This window comes from Ruditapes philippinarum, unplaced genomic scaffold (assembly GCF_026571515.1).
Source record: "Ruditapes philippinarum isolate M1 unplaced genomic scaffold, ASM2657151v2 ctg4706_1_1_1_1, whole genome shotgun sequence".
In the NCBI taxonomy this organism is placed as follows: domain Eukaryota; kingdom Metazoa; phylum Mollusca; class Bivalvia; order Venerida; family Veneridae; genus Ruditapes; species Ruditapes philippinarum.
In genome coordinates this window covers 58,824-69,956 of record NW_026863134.1, presented here as the reverse complement: position 1 = coordinate 69,956, position 11,133 = coordinate 58,824, and the positions used below count along the sequence as shown (strand labels likewise).

Here is an 11,133-nt window from a genome sequence, read left to right as displayed (position 1 = left end):
GAATGGCATCATTGTATACTCTAAAGAAATTAATTCAATCGTATCAAGTAAACATGATGTTCAAAGATCCATAACGGGCTTTATTAAGTATTGATTATTATTTACAAACTAATTAGTTTATTGGCATTTAGTATAGTTATTTTCCATTACAGTGGTTCCGTGAAACGTTACGTACTGTTGTCCAGGTACATGCTTTTGAAATAATTTCGGATACCGACAAACATACAGAAGACCTGATATTCAATGACACACATGTAAACATGACACGTGAAATCATTGCAGATCTTCAACAGGTTTGCATCCTCAAACTCTTTTACTTATGCAAACTGTGCCATTTTATTGACATTGTTTAATTAATTTTTGTTTTTTAATAATTAAACTTTAAAATCTTTTAGCACATCGCCGTATATTATTTATACAGTATGCCATTCATTTTGTCTGTTTATTCTGCAGTATATTAACAACATGCTAATATATGTACGCTTTTTTCATGTTAAAATAAGCACAGCTGTACATTTACATCCATACAAAATTCATTATATTTTCGAACTTTTCTGTCATTACTCCATTTCTATATTCATTGCAACAAGGGGTTTTCCACAGAGTATCGTATTTGACGTACCACGAATTTCATACATCGGAATCTATAACTTTGCGTTGCCCGTATATACTAAAATTGAACATTTCTTGGATGAACCTGGTTGCTGACGATAATAATTCAAAAATATTTTAAATCATCACTTTGACGATAATATCTTTGATGCATCAATATTGTATATTCGTATGTGTTATCAAACCATAATTCTTAGTTGCTTATACTTGAATACCACGAAGTTCTTCTTTTGTGGTATCATAACACAACTTCTAAGTATTTTTAAATGCATCATAGGAAGCACGTAACTGGCGACCAGAGAGTAGATGTGAAGGTTTTAGGATAGACACATTGATTTGGACACACAATGGTCGTGATTTTAACAATGTAGGCTATGTCTCAAAGGACGGTAACTTGGTTGTTTTTGCAGACCTGTTTCCAAATACAAAATATGGTTACAATGGAAGGCTATTTCAAGTCTCTACTTTGCATGTAAGTTTTGATTCGCACATAAAGATATAAATAAAACATACCAATAAGAGACTCGCAGCAACTTGTTTGTAATAATAATAAAGATATGATAATTAAACATAATCTCGTAGCAACATAACTTGTTAAAATTAACTCTGTTCAGCACATTAAGTTTGATACTTACATTACTCGTTCACAATTTCAGTATGAACCATTCGTTGTAAAAATGGTAGAAAACGGCAATGTTACATACGGAGGTATTTGTATGGAACTGCTGAACGAATTGTCAAAGACTCTCAATTTCACGTAGGTTGATCAGTAGTTAATGCAATTTGTATAGAAAACTTGAATGAATGAATGAATGAACGAACGAACGTACGTACGTACGTGCGTGCGTGCGTGCGTGTGTGTGTGTGTGTGTGTGTGGATGGATGGATGTAAGTATGAGTGAATGAATGAAAAGATCAATCAATTTATCAAATTTATTTACATTAAATGAATCTTATTCAAATTACATTTTAAATTTGATACAGAAATTTAGCCACATAAAATTGAAAATCAATGCCCATGTTAGTTTAATTTATTATTGTCATGTATGTTCTTCAAAGTTATTGAACTTATTATCATTGTATTAAAATATTTTAGTTTTAAACATTTTATTACCAGTTTCCAGTAGCAAAGTTTTCTTTTTAAGTAGATTTTATTTCTGATAGAAAGTCAAATAATTTCAGATACAATTTAACCGAACCGGAGGATCAAACATGGGGTGTTCCTGTATCACAGTCAGGAGACAAAATAATATTCAACGGAATGATTGGACAACTTCAACGAGAGGTTTGTGATAAAAGCGCTATTGGCTCCGATCGATTTAAAACAAATTTACTTAATTACTTTGTGTGCAGTTTTTGCGGATTCAAACAACATAACATGTTAATCGATGTTTTCTTTATTTTTCTGTATGTCAGCTTGTAGTTTGTACAACATGTTATTTCTTATTTCTTTATCTTGTAAATCAATACAAGAGTCTAGGAATCTCACCCTCTATTGAATCTAGTCTATGCTTTTGATGGTCCCTAATTAGTTGTCAATGATGACTGATCGATTAGATTATTTTAACCAAGCTTTACATGTCGTTAGAATTGTACATTTTGCGTGGGGTCATATTACTTCCTATTATTTCACTGTAAGTCCAAACCGAATCAATATTCTATATTAAATCATGCTTGCACTCTAACTGTGCATTTCAAACTTATCAATTTATCATTGATAAATAAAGTTTTTTTTTGAAATTTTGTTTTTGCCCATGGTACCTCATAAATTAATACAGTAAAAGATGATAAGAATATAGACAAATAATAAAAGAATGTTATACAATATTATTATATTGCCAATAATTAAACTAATCAATTTAAATAAACAACAAATACATTTTTAAAATGCATAAGCCATTTAGTTGTATTGTAAAACGAAATATTATTGACATCTAATTCAATTTGTAGGAAGTTGACATTGTTGCAGCAGACATCAGTATTCAAAAAGAGCGGGAAATGGTTATGGATTTCATGTTTCCGTATTATTACGGCTATACTTCCGTTCTGTTGAAAAAACCAGATCCAAACGCCCGAAAATGGAGGACGCTTGTAGATCCATTAAGATGGGAAGTGTTGATGACGATAGGCATCTGTCTTCTACTTGCTTCCCTTATGGCTTTTCTACTAGAAAAGTAAGAATTTTAAAGCGCTTTCTGTATTTTATTTGTACATTTATTCGTCTGATAGCCTATCAAGTTACGTTACTCATACCGCATTTACTTTTATTCAGATTCTTTTTTCAATTACAAAACAGTCAATTAAATATTTCAATAAAGCCATTTATTAAGTAAAATAACTGATTTTATATATCTACATGTGAAGAATATATTTCATGTTTTAAATAATAAATTGGCAAATATGTTTTAGATTTAACCCATTTTACAATGATCCTGAAAACGCTCAAATAGCAACACAGAACTATGGACTACACACATTCCACGACTCATTCTGGTATATGTACGGGGCATTATTGTCACAAGGTGATTAAATATTTACTAATGTGAAATAAAATAATAATATATCTACATGCGAGGGAGTAATGTTAAGTCTTAACTTTTCATATTTCAAAGACAAAACAGATAAAAGTATGTGTCTTAAAATAAGGATTATATTGTAACTTTTAGCATTGACTTTTATTTATGTTATATTTTCATTTAAACAGATACATTCAATATAACAGGAAAATAATATTGATAAATATATAACTGATATATTTCTAAGAATTAATTAAATTTAGTGAATAGACATTTTAAAAACTATATATTTTAGCTAAATATGTACTGTATTACTAGATTTGTGTATGAAAATAATCGTTATTTATCATAAGATTCCAAATAACATGCATTTGTTTTCAGGTGGGGTCAACTTACCAGAATCTGTGGCAGGGCGTACATTTGTCAGCTGTTGGTGGCTATTTTCAATTGTGGTTGTTGGAACTTACTGTGGAAACCTCATTGCTTTCCTCACTGTTACTAAAGATAAACCCCCGTTTGAAACTTTAGATGAAATGGCAGATTTAAAAGGAGATTATAAATGGGGTTTCCAAGAAGGAACACACTGGGAACATGTTTTCAAAGTATATATTTTTTAATTACCCGTTTTGAATAGCTGCGATAATGTACAGTTGTCACTAAGAATTTCTTATGTGTTCATATAAGTCTGGTCACTTATTTTCTATGAACTGCAGAGGATGCTTTCGTTAACCATGTAAATTGTTTTTCAATAAACTAATTCAAAAAATAAAATAAAATTGTGAGAGTGTTTTACTTAACGGGATGAGAAAGGTGCATTCGTGCTGTTCTTGGATTTATTTGGTAGAACCATTTACTTTAAATTTGTAATAAGTATAGATAGTTGTTTAATACAAATGTAAATTTTACCGCTAAATTGGATATAGCAAACTTAAATTCCAAAATAAATTCATAGTACTGTTCTATCTTTTCAAGTCTACTGAATAGCGAAAGTCCCTATCATCAACTTGAGCAGAATAAAATATTATTTTCAGAATATAAGCAACATCAGCATATTTGTTAATACGAGACATGAAAATCCAGCTTTCATTGTCAAATTTTATACTATAGGAAAGCGGCACGTGCTGCATTAATTTAAATAAAATAATAGTCAACGTTTAGGATGAGAAGTTGCAATATTTTAGATTTCACCTTATTTGATGACACTCGCTGTAATTCATCAGTTAATGACTTTATTTATTGATTTATAGACATCAAAAAATAAAGAATTTAGACGTATTGGTGATGCGCTAATGGAATTCAATGAGACAGACCCTTCTGTCTTTTCAAAAGACTTTAAAACTCAACTGGCTAACGTAAAAAAGGGAAACTACGGCTGGATAGGTAGTTTAAATTTTCTTATAGTTTCAACTATTTCTTGAAGGGTTGAAATAAAAAATTTTTAATATGATCCTTCAATTATCTTTTGATTAAAATTATGAGTTTTATTCTATATGTGGTTTAAAAATAAATCAAATTACATGATTATACTTCAAGGAAGAAGTAAGGTAAATTTATTTACAAGTATGTTTTCCAGTATACAGATTTACAAAATAACCTGATGTTTTTGTTTATTTTAAACATTTACAAGTAACTGAATTTGTAACGAACGCAATTGTTTTGTTAGGGATTACAATCGAAATCTGTTTTTATTTTAAAAAAGCTTCTTGTTTAGTTATGATGACATTCAAGTACACATTTACTTTATTTTTTATACCAAGGCGACACTGTTGTCATTGAAATTGAGATGGCAAAAGACTGTGAGCTGATGATGATCAAAGAAAAGTTTTTACCCCTCAAATATGCGTTTGGGTTCACGAACAATTCACCACATGTTCAAATATTTACAAAACAGTAAGTTCTTTTTTTATTCTTTTACAATTTGATTTCAAGTTTTATTTACATTTAATTTATAAAACTGAAATTAACCTTATACTAAAGGGCGGGCTGTTGCAAGGATACAGACAAGGCGATCATTTTAATGGCATCTTGCTGGTGCATATGAGCCGCGTCTCGACAAACCAACGTAATGCATCCGCGCAGTCTGATCAGGATCCCTGCTGTTCGCTTACAAACCCTATTACAATTAGAGAAAGTGATAGCGAACAGCATGGATCCTGATCAGACTGCTTGAATGCGCAGGCTGGTCTGGATCCATGCTGGTCGCAAACGCATTACGTTGGTTTTGTCGTGGCGCAGCTCATATGCAACGTAAAATAGTCATGGCATCATTGATGAAGGTGAGAATACAACGTTTGAAATTATTGATGATGATTTTTTGTATTAAATCTTTTCTGACTCCAATACTCTGAAACCAAATTTTTTGTAAAACCTGTGATTAAGAACACTTTTTTACCAAACATGATGTCCGCATACCTGGTATCTTACGTCGGGTAATTCATGCATAAAGGGGTTTTATTCTCACAGTCTTACACTTATTGATAAACATTTGTATATTTTTCATTTATATTTTTGGTTTACAATGTCATAATAGTAACATCATATAAGAAAGTGTGAAATATTTCATTCTTGTATGACAATCGCTCTATTTTGTTCATTTACAGAATTCTTTCCATTCACGAATCTGGGCTTTTACAAGTTTGGAAAAGAAGATGGTGGCCAAAGTCTAAGGAAATTTGTGCAGAATCAATTATTGCAGAAGCAAAACCTATTTCTATAATTGACGTTCAAAGTGCATTCTATGTGGCTGCAGGCGGAGGTTTTATAGGATTCTGTGCTTTCCTTATTGAAGTATGCGTCGGCTGGTTGAAACAAAAACGAAAGGAAAGACTCTCGCAAGGAAATAGGTCAGGCGTAGATGTCAATAGTATCGTACTGAATGTAAATGAAACATAAACCATACATCATGACATAGTTGCTACCGGAGGGATTTCATCTTTTACAATTTATGATGACCAGCAATTCATTTTTAATGTTAGGGAAGAAAGAGGACTTATTATTGCCTCTGCACTAATACTCACCATTTGTAAATATGGAATGTGTATTTGATTTTCATATTTGTTTTCATCATTTGTTGCTTTAAACATTTATACAACGTTTATTGCGAAATAAAATCTATTGTCATTGTCATTTACAAAGAAGTAGTCTAGCAATTTTCAATATATTCAAATATCAATTCTGAGCATATTATATCTTGATTCGTAATAAGAAACAACAAAAAACAACAACATATTAAAACTTTCTATCGTTTGTCCTATAGATCAGTACTGATTTCACCGCATTGCAATCTATGTATAAATGAAGGGAATTCCATATTTTTGCACATATTTCTTTTATTTTTAAAATTCGTAACGCATAATCGTGTTGTGATTAACTATGATTGTGTTTCAAAACAATTCGTTTACCTAGAATGACGTAAGATTATTTCGTTATAATATTTAAAGTCAGTGACTTGAAGTAGCGAATTGGGCGCAAATTCCGTGTCTGATTTCGACGGGGTAATCAAATGCATGCACAAATATTGAGAAATTGCATGCAAATCGTCATACCTTGTCATGGATTGTTTTTATTTTATTTCAGTTGCTAACGTAGAACAATTGATACTACAGTAGAATCCTTACTAAAAACCACCTCGGATTTAAGATCAACCCGCTTTAAAGACCAGTTTTGAAAGGTATCCGGACAATTCCCCTCCCGGACGACCCCCCCCCCCCCAGTAAATTATCTTTTATCAACACGGGCAATTCCCTCCCGTTCTTTTAACAACCCGGACAATTCCCCTCCCGCTGTTGTCAGAGCGGACAATTTCCCTCTTGGGCTGTTGAATATTAATATTATATAATATTATTCATTTGAAAAGTATTTTTATTCGGCTTTAAATACATTTTGCTTGTCTCTAGTGCGGACGAGCGAATGGTATATCCCCAATTTTCATACATGAATATAAACAAACCATTTTTAAAATAATCTTTATTTCGTCAATACATTTTTGCAACGGCAAAACAATAAAAGAACAATTGATGAGAACAAAAAAGCAATTAAGCTGTAGATTCTTGCAAAGAATATATTATGTACATGTTATAGTAAATTGAACTGTCATCATCGTCATTATGATTAGAAAATCTCATTCACCATATTGAATCAGTACATGAAGTCCTAACACAAAATATAGTGATCATTTTGATTTTATAACACATTTGTAGGAATTCTCCTTCATTTCACAAGTCTTACACATTTCCCTATGGCATGTAAAAATTCCTGGCTTGATTTCGTTCCTGACTGAATTTCCTTGCACAGTTTTTTGAGCTTTCTCTGATGAGAGACTGTTTCTACGTTTCGTCACATTTTCTCCTACACTGTCTCTATACACCTCTGTCTCTACTGATGAATTGTCTTTCTGGAGGCAATTTATAACTGTCCACAATGATGGATTACTGTGTCCTACAAGGTGTCTAAAACCATTGTTCCAACTCTCACAAACGTTGTTGGTGCGATCACCGTCATTAAGTGTTGTTTCATGAACATTCCACACTTGGGGATCGAATCTTGGTAGGACTTTCGTAGTCGAATTCGTTTATTACATAGCACTGATCTGTATGATCCAGAAAAGTACGTTGAGTCAAAATAGTCTACTAAACCTGACAAGACATCTTGGGCTGAATCTCGAAGAATCGACATTCCTTCAGTCACCTTGCTCGCTGGAATGAAGGCAATGTCGTCTAATTGACCACAGAAGTGTCTGATATCCTTGTCTTCTCTGTACAACGACTGTAACCCTTCGCCTTTAATATGACGCCATGTAGCTTGTGTTAGGTGATAAAAACAACCCTGAAATAAAATAAAGAAGTTAGTCAAATCTAACAATAATCGGACATTTTTTTACACAAAAATAAAGATGAAACGTTACTACGTATTCAATAAATAATATAGGGCGCGTTCCATTCTACCATTCCGGACACGTTCTTCATGTTCTGTCCAGGATGTGTGATTGAAATGAAATGGAACACAAAACTGTCCGGGACGTTTGAATGGAATTAAACAGAACGCGTAACACAAACAAAATGGCTGACAGTAATATAAACATTCCTTTGCTTATTTCCTTGCTGGAAGATTCTGGCGAAGAATCCGATGATATGGGTGAAGAAACGAAGACAGTACTGATGTGAGCAGAATGTTCACTGTAAGACATTCATCGATTAGGTCTAAATACACTTTTTCTGTTATTTCAAGTTGAGTTAAATGTCAAGATAATGAAGATTGTTATGAATGCATGTTCTATGCGAGACACGTGGGAATTTCACGAAAAGAAAGATGTGTGAGCCACTTTTCAAAACTATACGCTTTATTACTTTTCTGAAAGAACTGCTTCCACTGCATATATTAGGCTATGACAATGTCCTTACCTTCATTCTAAGTGTTCTATTTCAGGCCACTGGAATTTAAGGCAAAGATTTTGGACTATACAGAATCAGTTGTACCATTTTATGACGACGAGAGCTTTCGCAGGAAGTTAAAGTGACATTATGCCCATCCAAGGGTATATAGTGAATGAAGGGTGAAGATCAAAATAGTTTCCATTTTTGTCATAATTCCTTTTAATTTTATAATTAAGTTCACATAACCAATAAACAAGTCACAGATCCAAACGAAATTTCTGTAAAAATCCATTAGAAATTACCTATAACGCTTAGTTTATAAAAAGAGTGGGGCAGTCTTTTTATATTTTAGGCAGATTTATAATTTTATCCTTAACATTTTCCAATATCATCTGTTGGTCAAACACCATTTTGACAGTCAATCTTTTGAAATATAAAGTCAATTCAGTTCAACTTGACTATGAAAATATGAGCATAAATGTCATAATATTCTTAGTCAGTACCTAAAGGATCTTCCCGAGTTCAGTTATGATCATCCAGGAGGTAAAGAGCATGTGACAGTTGAAAAACAGCTCCTGATGCACTGTGGTATCTAGGAAGTTGTGACACAATAGATTAAATTGGAGATCGATTTGGTGTTTCTACGTCAACCGTTATTCGCTGCAGAAACAGAGTGTTAGCAGCAGTAAATAGGCACCTCAAGCAGCGTTTTATTGTATGGCCAAATGCACAAAAGATTCCTGAAGTTGTGGCAAGTTTTGAACAGAGGAATGGTTTTCCGGGAATAATTGGAGCCTTGGATGGATCTCACATTGAAATAAAGAAGCCAGCAGCACATGGAAATTCATATATCAACAGAAAAGGATTTGCTTCCCTGCAGGTACAAGCTGTTTGCACTGATAACATGATGTTTACTCACATCCTTACTGGCTATCTCGGCAGCTGTCATGATGCCAGGATCTTGAGAAACTCTGATTTGTGGCAAAATGGTCAAATTTTGTGTGGAGAAAATCACATCATTGCAGATGCTGCTTACCCCATCCGTAAATGAATCTTAACCCCATACAGAAACAAAGGACACTTAAATGCTAGTCAAAGGAAGTTTAACAAATACCTGTCGTCATGTCGTTTTGTTATAGAACGTGCTTTTGCCTTACTTAAAGGCAGATTTAGGCGTATGAAGTACATTGATACATGTGTGAGGACTGCAGTTAGTATTATAATGTGCAGTTGCATGTTCCATAATATATGCCTTGTAAACCACGATGCTGTAAATGACTTTTTAGAAGATGCCAACATATCAAATCCTTTTTTAAATCCCATTTGTTTACAGGATAATGCTGAAGGAGTTCGCAAGAGAGACACTATAGCTGCTCACCTGTTTAATTCTAAGTAAAAAATATAATAAAACACAAAAATATCGTTTTCTTCATTGTTTTATTTGTAACATTTCAAACAAAAATAAACAAGAAAAATAAATCCTTTAATCCCTTGGAATGTAGAGATCAGTTCTGACTTGTCCAAATGATAGCGAGATCAAATTTAAAGTAAGTTATAATACATAAGTTGAGCTTCAATTCAGTTTATCCCCTGAAAGCTTTGATAAATATACACAAAATCAAAACAAACTTTACAGTTATATAAAAGTCGGTGAATTGTGAAAGGATAGTTATATCAGTAATTTATTACAAACTGAGAATTCAATAACATTTGCATTAACATCTGTAATTCCAATTGAATTGGTTTGGTATTGAGGTCACAAAAAATTGTGTGTAGGCAAACCACTAGACTTTTTGTTACATCTATAAATTTTGATAGCTGCCTGTTTAGGTCATTTTAATTTAGTCTATGAAGATTTAAACAGCCAGTAAAAATCTGTATTGTAATAATAAGTATATACAAGTACAACTATAAAAAAACATAACAATAGTAACACCACTGGCTCAGCTGGAGTTTTACCTAAGCAAATCTTTGCTAAATCTTTGCTTGAAAATAAAACAATTTAAACTATGTCTGAAGGTGTCAAACATTTTACAATAGTAAAACCTCTTATCCTGATGGCGCTATACCTAAGCATATCTTTACTAGAAAAGAAAACGATTCAAACTATGTCTGAAGAACAAAGTATATAACTGTCAAATATTGAACTAAGTATATATAACTGTCAAACATTTTACAATAGTAAGTAAAATCACTTATTATGCTGGCGCTTTACCTAAGCATATCTTTGCTAGAAAAGAAAATAACTGGATGAATGCATACTTATATATGTATGGGGCACCGTTTTATTATTCAACCTATTTTAGTGAAATATCACCTATTCGAATAGGAGATATCACTAAAATGGATAATATAGTAAAACGGTGCCCCATACATATGAAATACAAAGCATTCAGCTGCAAAAAATGTATCAATATTACAACACAGATAGCTTTAACATTGCACATTTTAGAAAATTTACACAAAACAATCCTCAAAAGCATAGCATGAATTATACCATACTCTTGAATCTTAAAACACAAGTAGCCTTTGTCAGTTCTTGGGATGGCATTCACTTTACATTGTATTTAACTGCTTGCAATGAACAGCTAAGTATAACATTTATACTAACTATTACATGCAATTTTGCATCA

At 32.4% G+C, this 11,133-nt stretch overlaps 1 protein-coding gene across 1 annotated transcript; it reads left to right on the top strand.

Moving 5' to 3' along the window:
- Positions 1–178: 178 nt before the first annotated feature.
- On the top strand, positions 179–6,217 carry LOC132721242 (glutamate receptor 2-like). Its single transcript, XM_060705507.1, has 10 exons — positions 179–293; positions 890–1,084; positions 1,269–1,369; positions 1,795–1,897; positions 2,563–2,786; positions 3,022–3,134; positions 3,510–3,730; positions 4,376–4,508; positions 4,886–5,018; positions 5,729–6,217. Exons 1-10 carry the CDS (start codon positions 261–263, stop codon positions 6,018–6,020), a joined length of 1,548 nt encoding a protein of 515 aa, XP_060561490.1. The 5' UTR covers positions 179–260; the 3' UTR covers positions 6,021–6,217.
- The last annotated feature ends 4,916 nt before the right edge of the window (positions 6,218–11,133 follow it).

What these genes read in the sequence shown, in the direction of transcription:
- LOC132721242 (XM_060705507.1), top strand. Translation starts at nt 261, where the DNA reads ATGACACGTGAAATCATTGCAGATCTTCAACAG. An exon ending in TTCAAGTCTCTACTTTGCAT is followed by an intron (nt 1,085 to 1,268) that starts GTAAGTTTTGAT and finishes TCACAATTTCAG; the next exon opens with TATGAACCATTCGTTGTAAA. An exon ending in ATGGCTTTTCTACTAGAAAA is followed by an intron (nt 2,787 to 3,021) that starts GTAAGAATTTTA and finishes AATATGTTTTAG; the next exon opens with ATTTAACCCATTTTACAATG.